This window comes from Nerophis lumbriciformis, linkage group LG10, assembly GCF_033978685.3.
Source record: "Nerophis lumbriciformis linkage group LG10, RoL_Nlum_v2.1, whole genome shotgun sequence".
Classification (NCBI taxonomy): domain Eukaryota; kingdom Metazoa; phylum Chordata; class Actinopteri; order Syngnathiformes; family Syngnathidae; genus Nerophis; species Nerophis lumbriciformis.
In genome coordinates this window covers 12,928,992-12,949,832 of record NC_084557.2, presented here as the reverse complement: position 1 = coordinate 12,949,832, position 20,841 = coordinate 12,928,992, and the positions used below count along the sequence as shown (strand labels likewise).

At 38.2% G+C, this 20,841-nt stretch overlaps 1 protein-coding gene across 2 annotated transcripts in view; it reads left to right on the top strand.

Moving 5' to 3' along the window:
- The first annotated feature begins 2,808 nt into the window (after nt 1-2,808).
- The window catches only part of rspry1 (ring finger and SPRY domain containing 1), a 22,697-nt gene continuing 4,664 nt past the window's right edge, over nt 2,809-20,841 (top strand). The window contains exons 1-9 of one of the 2 annotated variants that reach the window (XM_061970250.1): nt 2,809-2,961; nt 5,441-6,054; nt 13,411-13,463; nt 14,112-14,224; nt 18,107-18,233; nt 18,321-18,379; nt 18,630-18,696; nt 20,059-20,190; nt 20,283-20,398. In XM_061970250.1, the coding sequence (XP_061826234.1) occupies nt 5,663-6,054; nt 13,411-13,463; nt 14,112-14,224; nt 18,107-18,233; nt 18,321-18,379; nt 18,630-18,696; nt 20,059-20,190; nt 20,283-20,398 (1,059 nt within the window). In that variant the 5' untranslated portion in view covers nt 2,809-2,961; nt 5,441-5,662. Of the gene's footprint in view, nt 2,962-3,007; nt 3,156-5,440; nt 6,055-13,410; nt 13,464-14,111; nt 14,225-18,106; nt 18,234-18,320; nt 18,380-18,629; nt 18,697-20,058; nt 20,191-20,282; nt 20,399-20,841 lie in introns of those variants that run through there. The other variant, XM_061970251.1, reaches the window with a different exon arrangement.

The following is a 20,841-nucleotide window of genomic DNA, read 5'->3' as shown; positions in this document are numbered from 1 at the left end:
AATAATCCAATTTTAACTCAACTGCTGGTTCAAAAAAGACAAACCTTTTGGGTGAATTTTTTCAACCCAACTTTTGCGTTGAATTATTTAACCAAGAAGTTGATTTATGATAACTTAATGTTGGGTTATTCCCAACCAAACTATTGGGTTGAATTATTTAACCCAAAAGTTGAGTTACGCTAACTCAATGTTGGGTGATTGTAAATAATGTTAATGAGATTAATCTATAATAAAATTCCCTTCAAGAAAAAAGAAAGTTTTTAATTTAAAAAAAGCCTTTTACCCAAAAATACGTTACTCATTGAAAAACAACCCAAAAAGGGTTCATAATTTTGAAAACCCAGAAATTGAGTTAAAATAATACCCTTATAACCCCCAAAATGGATTTATATTCATAAAAAATAACTCAAAAATATAACCCAACACTAGCAACTCATAAATTGGGTTATCAAAATAACCCAGTGTTTTTTAGTGTGCAATATTGCAACAAATGCTAGAGTATATTGTCATACTTTCCAAACATGTTTTTGTCTAAACAAATATACTTAACTTTACAGCAAACTACCCATCAAATTAATACAAATGACAATATATTTTACGGTGTTCTTTACAGCATATTACTGTAAATTGAAAAAAATAAAAATAAAATTTGCGTTAAAATTCTGTTGACTGAGCTGAGGTTTTATTTAACAAGTACATTGAATCTTTTTGGTCACTGTAATATTACACATAGTTTAAACCGTACTTTAAACAAGTGATTATTGTGCATAACACTAGGTCGGGGGCCAGCAGCCTGCGCCCCTCGAGCCGCATGCGGCTCTTTAGCACCGCTCTCGTGGCTCCCTGGAGCTTTTTCAAAAATGGAAAAAGATGGGGGGAAAATATTTTTGTTGTTTTAATAATGTTTCTGTAGGAGGACAAACATGACACAAACCTTCTTAATTGTTAGAAAGCCCACTGTTTAATATGTTTGTGTTTACTTAGTTTTAAGGCTAGTTTTAGTTTCAATCTGCATAGCCTTCCCTAAGCTTCAATGCCTTTTCTTAGGGGCACTCACCTTTTGTTTATTTTTGGTTTAAGCATTAGACACCTTTTTTTACCTTCACGCTGCCTCCTGCTGTTTCCGACATCTACAAAGCAATTAGCTACCGGCTGCCACCTACTGATATGGTGGAGTATTACACGGTTACTCTGCCGAGCTCTAGACAGCACCGACACTCAACAACAACACATAATTTGCAGACTATAATTACTGGTTTGCAAAAAATATTTTTAACCCAAATAGGTGAAATTAGATCATCTCCCGGCACAGTGGTTGAAAAACACTGCACTAGGCCACTGAGTAGGTCATACTTGCCAACCTTGAGACCTCCGATTTCGGGAGGTGGGGGTGGAGGCGTGGTCGGGGATGGGGCAGGGCGTGGTTGAGGGCGTATATATATATATATATATATATATATATATATATATATATATATATATATATATATATATATATATATATATATATATATATATATATTTATATATATATATATATATATATATATATATATATTTATATATATATATATATATATATTTATATATATATATGTATATATATATATATATATATATATCTACATCCTGAAAATATGCAAACAAAACTGTGTTTAGATAATTGATACTTCAAACTTGCATAAATAAATATTAAGGAATATAACATAACTTGGCTTCTGAGAGCTTCAAAATGTAATGAATAAAATGCTAAAGTTGTTGATAAACAAGCAATTATTTTAATAATTAAATATGGTCATTTTAAATTAATTATTATGATAATTTAAAATTAATTATTTCAAATATTTATATTTTAATGTATAATTCTAATGCCTGGATGTAATAAGGAGTCAGAAAAAATACAAATAAAATTACAATTAATTTTGATGTTTTTAGCAAAATATAGTAAAAATGGGAGGCCACGAGGAAGACCCAGGACACGTTGGGAAGACTATGTCTCCCGGCTGGCCTGGGAACGCCTCGGGATCCCCCGGGAGGAGCTGGACGAAGTGGCTGAGGAGAGGGAAGTCTGGGCTTCCCTGCTTAGGCTGCTGCCCCCGCGACCCGACCTCGGATAAGCGGAAGAAGATGGATGGATGGATGGATGGATAGTAAAAATGTATTTAGTTTTGTTTTTTTTAATTAATAAGTATATTTATTTTTAGGTAAGATAAACATAATAATACAATTTATCTAGTCTGGATGATTTAGTTCTTGTCACCCTGTTGTCCTACAGTGAAAAAAGGCTGTCCTCACTCAGGTCCGCATGGAGCTGGAGGGGGCGTGGCCTCCAGCTCCGGCTGAAAATCGGGAGATTTTCGGGAGAATATTTGTCCCGGGAGGTTTTCGGGAAAGGTGCTGAATTTCGGGAGTCTCACGGAAAATTAGGGAGGGTTGGCAAGTATGGAGTAGGTACATATACTGTAATATTGTACATGGTAATTGTTATATATTGTATAAAAATATAATATATCAGTATATATCATATACTTTATATATAATATGTAAATATTACATATATGTTATATTGCTACTACAGTACATTTTTAGTCTACTTTATACCTGCATTGTCTTTTCCATCCTTACACTTTCCATCCTTTGAAACTGAGCTACTGTGTGCAACAATTTCCCTTGTGGATCATTCAAGTTTGTCTAAGTCTATTAGGATTGATATATTATTGCACGTTTTGTCACGTCGTATTGGTGGCAAATGTTCCATCAGTCAGCCTCCCTCAGTCTGCATCCCTCAGCTGATGATGCTGGCTAGCGAGCTGCCTACGCTACGGAACTTAGCATGTAGCAAGCTAGCTTGTATGGTATTTTTTGTTTTGTACTGTTGACACGTTTCGCTAGTGTTTGCCAGACGGACGCTGCGTTGTAGCCGTGTGCGAAAACAAGTGTTGTGGAATACATGCTCTTCAGGTAAATATTAACTTACTCTCGCGTAGCTACACCAGAACCACGCCTAGTTCACTCATGTTTGCTAACTTGTACACTTCGACAGTCACGGCTAGCCTGCTTTAGCCCTAAGCTAGCACGGCTAGTAATCTGTCTTCTTAGCTGCTTTGCTGCTTTGCTTGTGTGTGGACGCCGCTCAGGTTCCCAGCGATAAAGACGTAAGTGTACACTTTAATTAAATTAAAGGCGAAATGGTGGATATAGGACTTTTTTTTAAATTTCCATACTTGGGGCTTTATTAAGGAAAGCTCGTAAGGATGACTGCGAGCTAGCAGGCTGACTGTTAACAAAAACAATGCCGCTCCGATGTCTTCACGTTTATTAATTATTTTTTTATTTTTATTGAGACGACAGCATGTGTATTTTGTGGGACAAGAGGAGGTACATGTTACTTCCCCCTAGAACGGCGGTCCCCAACCACCGGTCCGGGGACCGGTACAGGTCCGTAATGCATTTGCTACCGGGCCGGAGAGAAACATTAAATAATTTATAAAGGTTTGCATTTTCTCCTACTTAACTTTGGCCTGTCCCACTAGACCATACTTGCCAACCTTGAGACCTCAGAATTAGGGAGATATTCAAAAGGCCCGCTGTGTGTGTGTGTGTGTGTGTGTGTGTGTGTGTGTCTCTGTGTGTATATATATATATACATAGCTGTAATTCACTGAAATTCAAGTATTTCTTATATATATATATATATAAATATAAATATTTATCCGTATTTTCCGGAGTATAAGTCGCTCCGGAGTATAAGTCGCACCGGCCGAAAATGCATAATAAAGAAGGAAAAAAAACATATATAAGTCGCACTGGAGTATAAGTCACATTTTTTGGGGAATTTTTTTTGATAAAACCAAACACCAAGAATAGAAATTTGAAAGGCAATTTAAAAGAAATAAAGAATAGTGAACAACAGGCTGATTAAGTGTACGTTATATGAGGCATAAATAACCAACTGAGAACGTGCCTGGTATGTTAACGTAACATATTATGGTAAGAGTCATTCAAATAACTATAACATGCTATACGTTTACCAAACAATCTGTCACTCCTAATCGCTAAATCCGATGAAATCTTATATGTCTAGTCCCTTACGTGAATGAGCTAAATAATATTATTTGATATTTTACGGTAATGTGTTAATAATTTCACACATGAGTTGCTCCTGAGTATAAGTCGCACCCCGGCCAAACTATGAAAAAAACTGCGACTTATAGTCTGAAAAAATACGGTTTATAAATACTTGAATTTCAGTGAATTACAGCTATATATATATATATAGGTAATTCACGTGTATATATATGTATGTATATATATATATATATATATATATATATATATATATATATATATATATATATACATATATATACACATACATATATATACAGCATGGTGGAAGAGGGGTTAGTGCATCTGCCTCACAATACGAAGGTCCTGAGTAGTCTTGGGTTCAATCCCGGGCTCAATCTCGGGATCTTTCTGTGTGGAGTTTGCATGTTCTCCCCGTGACTGCGTGGGTTCCCTCCGGGTACTCCGGCTTCCTCCCACCTCCAAAGACATGCACCTGGGGATAAGTTGATTGGCAACACTAAATTGGCCCTAGTGTGTGAATGTGAGTGTGAATGTTGTCTGTCTATCTGTGTTGGCCCTGCGATGAGGTGGCGACTTGTCCAGGGTGTACCCCGCCTTCCGCCCGATTGTAGCTGAGATAGGCTCCAGCGACCCCAAAAAGGGAATAAGCGGTAGAAAATGGATGGATGGATATATGTATATGTGTGTATATATATATATATATATATATATATATATATATTTATATATATATATATATATATATATATGTAATTCACTGAAATTCAAGTACCATATTTTTCGGACTATAAGTTATATTGTCAGTCAATTATATTTGTTGCAATATTGGACACTAGTTTTTTCCCTGTCAAACTAGAAAATAAAACCCTAATACTTTTAGTAAGAAAATAAGAAAGTATTATTTCCAGGCTTTTGCGGGCCGTATTAAATGACAGATGGCATCTGTGCACTAGACACAAGCTTGTTTATAGATGTACAATAAAACTCCTCATAGGAAGTTTCCATTTGTTATATTTGTTATAACTTTGTGACATGATACAATGCACATTAATGAACATATCAGATAGAAAAATGACAGATTGTAGCCAAAGGCTGATTTCCATCTGCATTTCACTGCAAAGAAACACACCCAGGCCTCCCACTAATTCAGCGTTATACTGAGTTGTATTTTTCATGCACTTATTCTTGCTGTATTTATCTGGCACAAGTGAAAAGCCGGTCCCTGAAAATAATGCCTACATTAAACCGGTCCGTGGTGCAAAAAAGGTTGGGGACCACTGCCCGAGAATGTGGTGATTATTTGCACATATCAACTCGCTTTACATTTGAGTCTTTTGCTTTCCCACAGTGTTTTAAGACCTGGATCTGCATCTAAACCTTGAGATTTTTATGATGTTCAAAGACTTCATCGCATCGCCTGACTCCTCTCGGCTCATCAACTCACCTATAAATGAGTAAACCCAAACTTGATCCTCCATCCCCACTTGACGTGATTCACGATGATCATTTGCGTTGACACAACCCTGCCCTCTGGGACGAGAACCCGCCATAACCCGGCTCATCCAATGATATGATAGTAGCTGCCTGGATCAGTTACTGTGCCTGCAGGAGCCTCGCACAGGTTCTGCTACTCCTTTCCTCCGCAAACACCTTTTCATCCCTGTGGGAGACCCTCGCCGGCCGTGGAGCCATGGGGAACAGCTGCGTGTGCCGGGATGACAGCGACTTGGAGGACCATCACGGGGCGTCCAGGGCCTCCAGGGGGTCGAGGGGACAGGCCAGGCGGACAGATCACGGGACAGGTGCGACCGTCGACGCTGGGGAGTCTCGTGGCGGTCGCCCTAGGGACCCTGTCAGACCCCCGCGCAGGGGACGTGGCCCCCACGAGCCACGGCGGAAGAAGCAGAATGTGGATGGCTTGGTGCTGGACACGCTGGCTGTCATCAGGACTCTTGTGGACAAGTAAGATACTCTCTCCCGATAACACACCTGTCTTTATTTTGATTCCACTTCGCAATGTCACCAAGAAACTACTTCTGTTCTGTTAAAGGACCCATAGTGTCTAGATGACTGAAATTTCACTAACAAATTGTCTTTATATATTTTTTGCGCTTGAAAATGAATCTGGCAGTCATAATCCATAATATCAATTATCGTATTTTCCTGACCATAGGGCGCACCGGATTATAAGGCGCACTGCCGATGAGCGGGTCTAGTCAGGTCTATTTTCATATAAAAGGCGCACAGGATTAAAGGGCGCATTAAAGGGTTCATATATATATACATTTTTTTTCTAAATGGAAAACAATTCCTTGTGGTCTCCATAACATGTAATGGTGGTTCTTTGGTCAAAATGTTGCATGGATTATGTTTTAAAAATCATCTTTAAGCCGCTTTCTGACTGTCGCTTCAGGATGCGCCGTTCTGTGGGCGGTCTTATTTACGTGGCTCACCTTCGACAGCGTCTTCTCCCCACCATCTTTGTTGTAGCGGTGTAGCGTGCAAGGACGGGAGTGGAAGAGGTGTCAAAAGATGGAGCTAACTGTTTTAATGACATTCAGACTTTACGTCAATCAATAACGGAGCAGCATCTCCTCATCCGTGGCTCACTAGTGCAACAACAACGCCGGAAATGTGTCCCGTGAAAAAATGTCTGACCGTAACTCTCTAATAACGTAAGTTCTTTGGGTGAATAATGTTAACTCACTACACCGGTATGTTTTAGTGCTTTCATGGCGAGTTCACTGACAAATATAAGTAAGAACTTTACACTACTTTATATTAGAAATGGCAACAGCGGAGGATGAATGTCCCATAACAAGAAGATTAAAGAAGAAGCTTATCGACTACGGGGTCGGCACACACTACAAAGGCGGACGCGCGCAAATTTTCAGGACTTATGCAGATCCCAAATACAGATCAGAAGGTAAGAAAAGTCTCCTTTGCATAATATTGCGAAACAAAACGCCAGATTATATTTTACCTTATACACACACTATAATAATACTCGTATGTTGAAGCACAGTACAATCCATTAAGCGGTGCGGCTTCATAGCTTACCAAAGTCATACCAAAACATTTTGATAGATTTTTGAGCGCCGTGTGTAATGTTCTATATTTTCAATGGAACATATAACATTTTGGTGTTGTTTACTTGAGTCATATTGCAGTCTACATGTATCTCTTAGTTGTGACTGCCATCTACTGGTCACACTTATCATTTCACCATATACCAAATAAAATAGGTTTGAGGTTGGTAAGCACAATCAAAATGATTCCGTACATTAGGCGTTTTGAGAAAATGAAAGTTTCAAGTGCGCTTTATAATCTGAAAAATACGGTAGCTTTTGAGTAATTGGTAGATTAGTAATTGTACTTGTAACGCCCCCTTTCCATTGCCAGACTTGATATGTCGCCCCTCTTGGTGTGACGTCATCTACAGAACTGGAACCTATTTCCCTGCATAGACAGTGTGTATAAAAGCATATACGGTAAAACTATTATTTTGATCACTTAATTGCATGTTTTTTTCGCCCTTGTTAATCCATCCATCCATTTTCTACCGCTTATTCCCTTTTGGGGTCGCGGGGGGCGCTGGAGCCTATCTCAGCTACAATCGGGCGGAAGGCGGGGTACACCCTGGACAAGTCGCCACCTCATCGCAGGCCCTTGTTAATGTTATTAGCAAAAAATAAATACAAAATAACAGCCATTTTTGGACTTTCCTGCTCTTCCATCTCCTCTTACATGAAAACCATAGCCTGTTTTGTCAATCATCCTGAGGAAAACTTTAGTAGAAGAGGACGCAAAATATAATAGCAGCAGCTTACCTTCTTTTTCTCTCGTTTTTGAGCGCCAGTGGCCTCGTGTAATTAGAGTTGCATGGCGTTCCTACTAAAAATAGACGTATGTACGCAAGTAAAAATTCAAATGTATTAAAGTTGGCGCACGAATATATCCAAGCACATTTCTTTTTTACATCACAATCAACTTAAAATTGGTCCCAGATGTTGCCGTGGCTTGGCATGCCCAGACCACGCCCAGGTTACGGCCCATTTTAAATATGCAATATTAAGCGCTGCACGTTGTAGTCAATCACAAGTCAGGAGGAGGTGCTTCTTTCTGGTGTTTGGAGCAATCACCAGCAGGTTGAAATTGCCGTGTCCTGCGGAAAAGCGCTCATTGCCAGCGGACAAAATGATGTAATCTTGCAACCTTTTAAATGTAAACATGCCAGCATATAACAAAGGATATGAAATACTTTGATTACTCAATTTATTATTAAAACTCAGGAGAGCTTCTTGCTGTAGCAGCCGTATGCGTGGGCGGCAACCACTCACTGCTGCCGTCATGACATGGCGTCACAGGAACACGTTTTGACAGCAATAGTTGGCAAAATGATCGCCTAGATAAATTAATATATGTCCTCACAAATATTAATATGAATATGAAGCATTATGCATTGGTGAAAAAGTACGTTTTATGTCCTTGCCTCGATCATTTTTACATTGTTACAATCAATTGTTGGCAAAGCCTGAACGACCACCTCTGTGTGTTGCCAAAATATCCACAGCCTGTAGAAACATATGTACGTCAGGCTGTTGGCGTGAGGCAGTGCACATTTCCATGTCAACGTCAGTCTTGATACATCTCCTCTCTGTCATGAAAAAGGTCATGCGCCAGGTTTTTGTGCGTTCGCAAGCTTGTTATAGAAAGCCCCTGGTCTGCTCTTCTGTCTCCGTTTTTCCACATGTTCTGACTCAGTTTTTCTACCCTAGACGGTACTCCTGATTTTAGGGATCACACTTAGCTTGAGTCTCTTATTATTATTTTTTTTATCCAAACTCCAACTCGAAGTCTTAATCATTCAAATGATTGCTGTAAATCACGGGTGTCAAACTGGGTATTGTGGAGGGCCAAATGGCAGTTCGAGCTGCCTTCAAAGGGCCGCTTTGTAACAGTAAATAATAGTTTTATATTAGGGCTCTGAATCCTTGGGAATTACACGATTCGGTTCAATTCTTGGGGTAACCATTCGATTCAGTATCAATCCTCGATTCAAAGGAATTCTCCAAAATCTACACTTTTTCAATAACATTGGGTGCCAGTTCTATGATTAACTACGGTACATTCCTCCATAAAATACATAAACAGTTTTTTACATTTCTATATTACTTAAAAGAAAACTGGTTTTGTTTAATAAAATTCTACACACACATTTAATAAAGTCAAATACAAATAAGGCAACAAGAGAAGTATACAACATTTCTATTTTCTAAAGTAAATCTGTACAGCAGATATGATCATTCAACAATATGATTTGTCTGAGTGTCTTGATGAGACAGATTGGAAAAATAAAAGATTTTAGATTTTTTTTTAATTGATTAAGAATCACGATTAATCTGAAAATCTATTTTTTTTGACACCCCTATTAATATATATATATATATATATATATATATATATATATATATATATATATATATATATATATATATATATATATATATATATATATATATTTTACGTACATTGTTTAAAAAATAATCTGTACATTTTACAGTGAATGTTTTTAATTTTTAACACATCAATGGAAATGGAAAAAAGTCCCACCGCTTTTACTGTAAAATCTACAGTTGTTTTTACACTGTATTACTATAAAAAAGAAATTCCGGTGACCTACGGTACTTGTTTTTTTTTTGCAGTAAAAATAATTTCTACAGTGTACAATTTGATGGATAACTTGCTTTAAAATCGATCATTCAGGCACTTATTTTGATTAAAAAAAAAAAATTGTATAATGTGTAACAATTTAATATTTGTTGCAATATTAGATTACATTTAAAATATATGAAACAGTTTGAAGTGTTTTTTTTTCTGTCAAAATGGAAAGTTTAATAGATTTAGTACGAAAAAACTAATTATTTTTTAGGCTTTTGCGGGCCACATAAAATAATGTGGCGGGCCAGATCTGTGCTGTAAATGATATGCTCCTGTCCTTTGGTCCATCTCATTTTGCATGAGTCAGTTTGACTGGAGAGGTCCATACTTTCCTCATATTCACATCATCTGGAAATGTATGCAGGCTGACCCTTTCTTTAGTTGTATCGCTACAATCTGCAACACTGCATCTGGAAGCCATATCTAATAATTCCTTTTGATTATGCACAAATAACTTGCTACCAAAACGCATACTACGCAACATGAAATTGTCTCCAGTCTTCTTAGGTGACGCCAGCTGACTGATGCAGGCCCGCCATCATTTAGAGCTAAAAGTGGGCAGTCCAAAATTTTCATGAACTTGTTGGAAAACAAGCTTAAAATTACTACTGTGTCTGTTTTGGGGGGAATTCTACCTCTAGGCACAATTTTTTTGTCCAGAACTTTGTGCCAATGTTGTCAGCATTTTAAGGGCCGACAATTTTTTTGTTGTTGCTATTTTGTTAATTAGTAACAGGTTTGGATGGCAGGTGTAAAATGTATCAGATTTTTAAGTATGCCAGCTTCCTGCTGTGAAAACAACTTAAGTTATATGGGAGGCGTTTGAACTTTTTCCATTAAGCGGTGCATACATTTTTAAAATTAAAGGATGGGGGCATGGGGTCATTTTGATACACAGTGTGTACTAAATATGCTAAAACCTATCCAGTGTAAGTCAATATATGCCAGTGCTTTTGAAAGAGTACTGTGGGACATTCCAGTATTAAAGATGCTGTTTGCAACTTCCTCACAGTAACATTTTTCAAAGCAAAAAATACAAGGAGAACACTAGCTTATGTCCCCGTTAGTGGTTTAACAGAACACATTTATCCGTCAATTGTCTATATTTTTCACAATTACAAAATATATCCTGCACTCGGGATCTTTCTGTGTGGAGTTTGCATGTTCTCCCCGTGACTGCGTGGGTTCCCTCCAGGTACTCCGGCTTCCTCCCACCTCCAAAGACATGCACCTGGAGATAGGTTGATTGGCAACACTAAATTGGCCATAGTGTGTGAATGTGAGTGTGAATGTTGTCTGTCTATCTGTGTTGGCCCTGTGATGAGGTGGCGACTTGTCCAAGCGGTAGAAAATGGATGGATGTAATAAACATTTTTACTGTCCCGAATAAAATGGTGGCTGTCAACGGTGGTCACTCACCCGGTCTTGACAACACATGCGTGCAGAGAGCATGTACACACATACAAAAGTTGTCCAAAAGAAGAAACAAACAATTTGTAGTCAAGTTACAGAATATACATTCAATGACAGCTAACGCTAGCTGTCCAAATTTCTATTAATAGCAATAAACACCTAAAAGTAATGCGTGTGCATGTGTAAGTAATTACATCATTACGTACAAGAAGCCTTAGGAGGGCGGGATATACTGCGTAAAATACATTGGCAAGTTAGCGCCCTCTAGGCATCTGTGTAAATGTTGCGGCAAAGGCACGGTACACCTTAGACAAACCTATTTCAAGCCAGCGAAGCTACACATCAATTTGTGAGGTATAAAGCCGAATTGTTGGTTAACTTTTCTGAGTATCAGTATTTTCCAAACGAAAATAAAAACATGTCCACTGCAGAGGACACTGCTTCTCAGAAAGTCAAAATTGAAAGACGCTAAAGTGAACATTGTTGTTTTACACTTGTTACACTGCATGTTTAAAGACATCAACTGTAAGTTATTTTGTTTAAATATTTGCTTGAAACAGTAGTTGTTCCTGCACTATTATTTGCACTTAAAAATATTTTGTTGTTGTAATAATTATGATTAGAAATTAGAACATTTGAGCATTGTTTTTATCCTAAACATTTCTGCCTCCTCATTTTACACATTAAAACATCTTTATTTTTGGAGCTCTACCACAATAATATCATACCGTACCATTAAAAATAACTTTATAATACTTGCAAAAGAGATACAGAAATGTATAAGACAACAAGATATAATTACTGGACAGCACCGATATAACGTTACATTAAAAAGTGAGATTTCAGTATTAAACAATTAACATTTGTTAAGACACACAAAAGTACGAAAAATTGGCACCATTGCGTACCGGTATCAAATGGGAGAGGTACACAACCCTAGTATTAACAACTTTATTCATGCTTGAACGATACACAAGCCTCCAACTTGGGGGGAGCAGTGCTTGAAATAATCAACAAGCTGACCAGATGTAAGATGAAGTATACTGTACAATAGCTCTTTAAAGACCACAACATTTTGCTACATTTGTCGCTTGTCGCTTTTTTGAAAGAAGAGAATCTAGAAGGGGTCCAAATACTTGAACAAATTTTTTTCCTGGTTTATGGTGCTGTCATATAGTAATAACCCGGTAGTATAATTCAGTATTGGATGAAAAGAAAATTGGACAAACCCAACAAAAGAGGTGATTTCACTTTGTTTGCACAAACACACAAAACTGCTCATCGTGATGTTGGTGTTGATGAAAAAGGCTTTTAGCTGGCTGGCCAATAAAAAAACTGCAACATCAGCAATAAAATCCATAACGTCTTTAAAACCATTACCTCCAACACAAATGCACGCTTTGGCTTGAAACACATTTGTATGTTATTGCCGATGTGGCAACACAGTAGATCTCTGCCTACAGTGGGGTTGGGTCAGTTTTTGACTCATCCCTCACTTAAAGCATGAGTGAATAATGCACTACCGATCTGTGAAAGAGAAATAGATTATGCATTATTATCTGCTCACAGATGCTACCTGGTGGTTGTTTGAGCACACTGCAGCTAGCCCTGGATTCACTAAGCCTCACTCCTTAATGCTTCAGTCACTTGCAGGATTCTCACAGGCAAACTAACCCAGACCTACTGTATTTGCAGTTCGGAATTTGCTCCCTCACAGATTTCTTTTCCACACTTTAAATTGGAAATGCTATTTTTTTTGGGTGAACCTTAATAGGAAGCGGTTTGATGGCGAGGGAAAGAAGGGCGCTGTAGCTATGAATGCAAAAGGGGGCACTGTTGCAGAAGTCCATTCACTCGATAGTTTCCAACAGGAAGACGCTTTGACAAGATTTGATGTTGTGTAACTACATGTATTGGAAGTGCAGTGTGCCAGTAATGTTTCTTAATTGGTTAAACTGTATTTCTAAAATGTGTTTAAGAACTGTGAGAGGCATGTTAGACTTTCAAAAATAGCGTTTTTTTCGTCAGTTGTAGGGGGTCTTGGAATGTAACCCCTGCAAATAGTGGGCATCTACTGTATATGGTAATACAAATGTCGGTCATGTATTTTTACATTAACACTTTCATAGGCCATCATGTATTCAAAAGTTGGATAATATTGACACGGACACACTTACTTTTCAGTGACCAAGAGCCTCCCTATTCCATGATCACATTGCACGAGATGGCGGAGACTGGTAAGTAAATTGACATTTGTAGTTTGTGTTCAACTGTCTAACAGGTTAACAGTTTAGTTGCAGTGGTTACTACTTAAATATAGTGACAGAAGGATGATTAACAGGAAACACTGCAAGCCATTTACTCAGATAGTGGCCTCTGCTCTAATAGATTGTGTGTGTGTGTGTGTGTGTGTTGTGTGTGTGTGTGTGTGTGTGTGTGTGTGTGTGTGTGTGTGTGTGTGTGTGTGTGTGTGTGTGTGTGTGTGTGTGTGTGTGTGTGTGTGTGTGTGTGTGTGTGTGTGTGTGTGTGTGTGTGTGTGTGTGTGTGCACTGCTTTTAAGTGCACGTAGTCAGTGATGAATGTTTGCTGGCATGGTCATGGTAGCTGGCTCATTTTTTGTAACAGTCAAGTTTGGAATTAGCTGACTGATGGCTAGCCTTAAAGACAGCCTCTGCACTTATCAGTCTGCTACCAGTCACTCTAGACCAGGTGGTCCAAATGTTTTTTTTGGATCGAAAAATTGCTATGGAATTGAAAGAGTGATTAAAATGGCTCTTAAAGTTTGCCAACCCCTGGTCTCTAGGAACTTTAGTTTTTGGACTTCACACTCGGATATATGTTGCTGAACAGACGCTCAAATTAGTCATCTTATTCTTCTCTCTTAGATGATGGCTGGCTGGAGGTTGTCCAGTCTCTGATTCGAGTGATACCATTGGACGACCCACTTGGGCCTGCAGTCATCACCCTGCTGTTGGACGAGTGTCCCCTACCCACTAAGGTACGACATAACATCATCAGTAGTAGATATGTTTGAATTACTACGTGTACAACGTGTTTTAAACCACAGTTTGTAGTTTGTGCAACAATAGTGAGTCAGCATGTTCAGATAACAACATGACCGTGCAAATATGCAGCTGACTTTTCCTGTCTAAAGGGCATTGTGTTTCTTTACCATAATGGGATTGTATTGAAGGAGGTCTGGTTCCTGTTCCTTTTGTGACACTTGTGTGTCCTTGCTGTAGTGGAAATGTAATTTTCATGGTGCGGTGTGCTTTCTCCAGCTGCTACAATCTGATTTTCTCTCACTGTTAAAGGAAATGTATGTGCACCCACCAAATATTTTTTTCTTACATTCTCGTGACTTCTTGTACTTTGTGACCTGATCTATTTTTATTGCCAATTATGTATATAGGATTGGTGTGGTGAGATCTTGCAAGATTAAAACATGATGATATTTCTAGTTTAGAGAAAAACTGTCTTGCAGGCAGAATACAGTCAGAATTTTTTTCCGATAGAAGTATATCCCTTTTGTCCTGTCCAGCTACTCAGGCAAATCATATTGTTGATGTCGATGCACATGTCGGCTGTACAGATTTACTTTACAAAAGAGAAGTGTCGGATACTTCTCTTGTTGCGTTATATGTATTTGACTTTATTAAATTGATTTATATTGTTATTTGGTGCAGCCAGGCCGTAGCAGGAGGGGATAGAAAGAGAAAAAAAGGAAGACAGAGGGTGAAATTGCGGGGACAAGAGGAGGATAAGACAAAGAGACAACTACAAACACAACAATAACAACAACAGAACAGCATCAGTGAATCGGATATGTACAAATATGATGGTAAAAGTAATAGCAAAGAAGCAGTTAGTGAAATAAATATTAATAACACAGAAATGGGACGGCGTGGCGCAGTGGAAGAATGGCCGTGCGCGACCCGAGGGTCCCTGGTTCAATCCCCACCTAGTACCAACCTCGTCATGTCCGTTGTGTCCTGAGCAAGACACTTCACCCTTGCTCCTGATGGGTGCTGGTTAGCGCCTTGCATGGCAGCTCCCTCCATCAGTGTGTGAATGTGTGTGTGAATGGGTAAATGTGGAAGTAGTGTCAAAGCGCTTTGAGTACCTTGAAGGTAGAAAAGCGCTATACAAGTACAACCCATTTATCATTTATCATTTAAATGACAATGAGAATTATTACACTACAAATATAGCAATACAAACACCAATATAAATAGCACTATTGATAATGAATAATAACAATAATTTACCTCCATTATCAACAATACAATTGTTTCAAATGCAACAATACATATAATGTAATGATAACTTGAAATATAAAAGAAAGCAGATAAATGGAGGGGAAGAAAGAGAAGCAAACTGTATTAACCTTGTAGATTGTTATAGTACAAATGGTTGAGCTTTGTCAGTGTGCCATGTGTTACCCAGTTTCCCCTAGGGGAACAACGTTAATATACAGTATGTTTGATGAAATGTGATTAAATGCATGAGTGTATTTATGCATATGTGCTTTCATATATACAGAATGTGTATATGTATGTTTTAGTGCGAGGGACTTAGTGCTTTGCGCACACTACAAACTGAGAGCTAGCAAAAAGAGCTAGCCTCGGCGTTTCCAGCAGCGCGACTCGCCTACTCTAGCGGGCATGGCAGAGGAGACGCGCAGCCGCTCTCCTTCATGAGAGTTGCACAGTTAACAAGCACTGTGCATGTCCAAACAGGCTTAATCATGGATGCCTGGACACACTGAATTATTTCCTCCAGCAGCAGGATGCAAACTGCAGCGGCCAAGAGATAAGACAATACAGCCGAATCAGTGATGCAGAAGACCCCGCGAAGATATTCCAAAAATACAAATTTAATTATATTTACTTGTGAGTTCTCTCCGAGTAGTCCGGCCTCCTCCCATCTCCTAAGACATACATCTGGGGATAGGCTGATTGTCTGTCTCTGTGTTGGCCCTGCGATGAGGTGGCGACTTGTTTAGGGTGTTTTTGAAACCTTACTTGCACACAGAACAGTTATTAGACTTAGACTTAGACTTAGACAAAATTTAATGATCCACAAGGGAAATCGTTCCACACAGTAGCTCAGTTACAAAGGATGGAAAGGATGAGAATGGAAAGCATAATGCACACAAGGACACAAAAAGAGGGCGAAAAATAAAAGGTATAAAGTAGAAAAAAATATACCATAGTAGAAATATTAAATATAACATATATGTAATATTTACATATTATATATACATTATATAATATATACTATTATATTATATTATTATATAATATATACAATATATAACAAATCCCAATTACCATGTACAATATTACAGTATATGTAACAGCTGCAGCAAAAAAAAGGGCAGCATAAAAAACAGATTGAAGGCTGGAAGTGTGCTGCTCTTCTTAAGGGAGCTTGACCACTGCTATGTTTTTGAGTGGAGACAACTTAAGTCTGTGTGGGAAAAAAAAGAGAGTGGGAGTCTCAAGTTACAACTGCCATCCGGTCTGGACATTGAGTTTACGTTGGTGGTGTCGTCCACAACAACACGAGCAGATGAGATGTGTTGCAGGAGTATGGGTTGTCCTCGCTAGCAATAGTTTTGTAGTTTGTTTGCAGATACAGTGATGGTTTTAACATTGTTGAGTTAAGTAGAGGGCAGGTGAGTGTTTCATGGGCGAATGAGCGGTCCCGGACACATGATTTCTCCAGACAAACGTTCCTTCTCCTCATGATGTCAGCATTTCAGTCACATTTATGTCAATGTCTGTGATATTCCGCATTTGACAGTAGATTCTGCTTTTATTAGCCAATATTGTGATTCTGTCAGCGCTGTTAATGTTGAAATTATAGGGCCCTTTTTTGCCTCACGATGCACATGCAAATAATCAGAACTACAGTACACAATCCAAACTGATAGTAACACAAAGAAGAAAAAAAACATGATCCGAGCAACTTACGCGCTTCGAACCATGTCAGGTCAACCTGATGGTTTTGTTTACATAAACTGTTTTATCTTTAGTATGCAGTGAGATGTACTTAAGAACCATTCCTACCATTAAGTGTGTTTCTAAGTTAACTATTTTCTAAAAATGTACACAATTTGATAAAGCAGTTGAACAAAATATTGCACCGCAATGTAAAGTTGAAGCAAGCTGCCTCTCTAAAACCTAAATTGGCCATGACAAATTTGTAGTTTGAGACAAAGAGTGTGCAAAATACAATTACGCTTAGAACGACAAATGATCTTTCTTCTCTTGCTTGTTGTTGACTTTTTTTTTTTTTTTTTTTAGCAACACAGAGAGTGTCCTGTGAGAACTTTTAGATGGGGCAGGGAGCTACAGCTGTTTGTTAAGAAGAGCAATACATGCTTTCAAGTCTCAATAGATTTGTCACTTGTCCCTTTAGAGTATCAAGAGGTCTTACTTCTTGTTATTTATAGCAATAATGCTGCTAATTTGGCAAAACTTATTCCTCCTGCTATGTCTTCTTATTCTCTGGCAGACAAGGTGCGGGTGAGCTGTGTTTAGAAGCGCAGTTACGATGCATTGTGCCCCTGACTGTATAGAGTTTTGACAACAATCTACATCCACAGACAGTTCCATTATAATCTGGGAACAGGTAGTCCCACATTCATTTGTGTTGGCTCAAATTTATGGCAGCCTGCCACAAATAAATTAATGTATGGGAAACACTGCTAACAGACATAGCCTTGTATTTACTGTTTTACTAAGTCAACATGACTGTTAATTAAAAAGAGAGGTGTGTGTGTGTGTGCAGTACTTTATATATTACGGTTGATTTCCCTCTGAAATTCACTGTTTTCATGGTTTGAGTTAGTAAGTCCTAATGTCATCTCTAGGATGCCCTCCAGAAACTCTCAGACATGCTGAGTCTGAGTGCGGCTGTGGCTCGACAGGACGCTCTGAGCCCTTCCAAACACAGAAACACCACAGCTGTCTTGGGATGTCTGGCTGAGAAACTGGCTGGTACATTGACACCATTGAATGTTTGTCTTTCAGACTGACCGGTGACTTATCACTGTCGGCTATCTAATTTTATGTCTTCTCTCTAAGGTCCCGCCAGCATTGGACTGTTGAGCCCTGGAACTCTCGAGTACCTTCTAGAAAGCTTGGTAAGTAATGCAGAAGCAAAATAATAAGTTACATTTTAAAATGATGGATGAATAGTGTCATGTACAAAGCAACACACGTTAAATTTGATTTACATTTGTTGTTTATCGTTGCGAAAAAGTCCTCAGTGGTAAACTTGGAAGAAATACACTCAGCTGAATTTGGAAACACTTTCTCGTTTGACATGTTTTGGAGTACAGAAAAATAGTTTTTTGCAATGTAATGCCTAATTTTTTCATGTGTTTTCTACAGAGCTCTGAAGCACACCCAACTGTCATGCTGTTTGCTCTGATTGCCTTGGAGAAGTTTTCTCAAACCAGTAAGTTCACCTTCCGGTTTTAGAGACACATTGATGATGGGTTGAAAGTTTATCGAGTTGGCACGAACAGCCCAAAAAATTCGGGGTGGGCAACATAATTTTAATTTCATTTCAGCTTTTAATTTGTTGGTGATGATTTGTGGTAGAAAATGGATGGATGGATGGATGATTATAATTAGAATGGAACACAGTACAAAGACTTTAGGCAGACAAAAAAATAGTATTAGACAACGTAATAATATCAACTAGGAGTGCAACGATGCGCTATGATCACAGTTTGGTACGTAACATTGCAATAATGGAACAAAATGCCATAACACAAAACTGCTTAGCTTTTGAGCTGTAATAATATAATAATAATAATAATTTGAAAACTGTAACATAAAAAACTACAAACTGCTGGCCTAGTTGTTAAGTTTTTCTTTGTTTCTTGCATTTAGCAAAGAGAGCAGAGTACCAAGTCAAATTCCTTGTGTGTTAAACATACTTGGCCAAAAAAACGGATTCTGATTCTGATCTAATTTTGCAATACAATTCTTAAATAACAATTTAGAAGACATTTAATGTGACCTTGCTGACACCTAGTGGCTAATGCGTAGTACTGCATATGATTCCTATCTTTTTGTGGGGATCCATTCTTTAAAAAACAACAAAAACAGACACCAAAGATTTGAATGATCGTCGACTCTGGACAAGATCTATCAAATCTGATTCAATTAAGAAAATCCTGAATCAAAGATAGCCCTCCTTTATTGAGAGATGAGAGTCTCCAGATTCTGGGTTTTCCTAAACACTATTGCTCGTCGTTACTATCACTAGCAAAGGACAGGGCAGTGAGCTACTGTGCTGTATTTGTTTGCAGAGTAAACATTTAACACGTGGCATAATTCTTGTACCTCACTTTTAACGTGTACTGATTAGGAAATTGGTACATTTCTGTACCGAACCTAAAATACACTTACCGGTCCCTCTTAATGTCAACCAAATATTACAATTATTCCATGATTACATTTTTAATACATTTGTGTAAAGCAGTATAGAGTCAGGAATGCAAAAATAATTAAGCAAAAGCGAAAACTACTATTGGTTTACATTCAAATTCTTTAAGCCATCCTATGTCCAAGGACTTACTTCCTGAACTTCTAATAAATATTAAAAAATGAAAAAGTAACAATAGAAACAATGTGAGAATAAACATAGAAGAGAACTGTTTTTTTTTTCAATCTCTTCAGTCTAACAGTGATCTGACACTTATAGTACCCATGGTATTAATATTGTAGATATTTGGATCGATCTCCCCACCCGTTACAAAAAATAAGACAAATGTTCTAATTTTTCAATGGTCTTCTTTGCTATCCTTAGGTGAGAACAAACTGACAGTGTCCGAGTCATGTATAAGCAGCAGACTGGCTGTGTTGGAGTCATGGTCGGAGCATCCTGACTACCTGAAGAGGCAGGTCGGATTCTGCTCACAATGGAGCTTAGACAATTTATGTGAGGGGTCCTGTCTATTCAGCACTATCTGATGAGAAGTTTTTGTGTAGTTGAGTTGTGCTAATGGTTCTTCTTCTGTTCCCTCTATCCAGTTCTCAAAGAAGGGCGTCAATTCACCTATGAGAAGGTCAACCTCACCCATATCAACGCCATGCTCAACAGCAACGACGTCAGCGAGTACCTCAAAATCTCCCCTAGTGGATTAGAGGTCAGTCTGAAATTAGCCTCAAATATATTTTCAGTATCAATTGTTTGATTATTTTTTGATGGTACATCTTTTTGTCAGGAATTTTAAAGCAGTCTGGGTTGCATTAATGCAATATTTACAAATAACTTTTGGACTCTTCAGCTTTGTTTTAACACGTTTTGGGTGTGATTTGCTTGCGCCCTCTGCTGATTGCTGCAGGTGTTGCAGTTTGTAGACCAAATCAAGGCACATATATTATGGGTACATTAAAAAAATCTCACAGCACAACCACCAAACAAAAATAAATAGCAACAGGTGGCTACAGATGTCGCTGCTATAGATGAACAATACATTATTTGTTGTCCATTAATGATCAGTTTTGTTCCAATGACGTGTAATTGATAACTTCTCGAGTTACACCTGATAGTCTCTCTTGGTGCCACGATCACTAGTCTTCAACACAA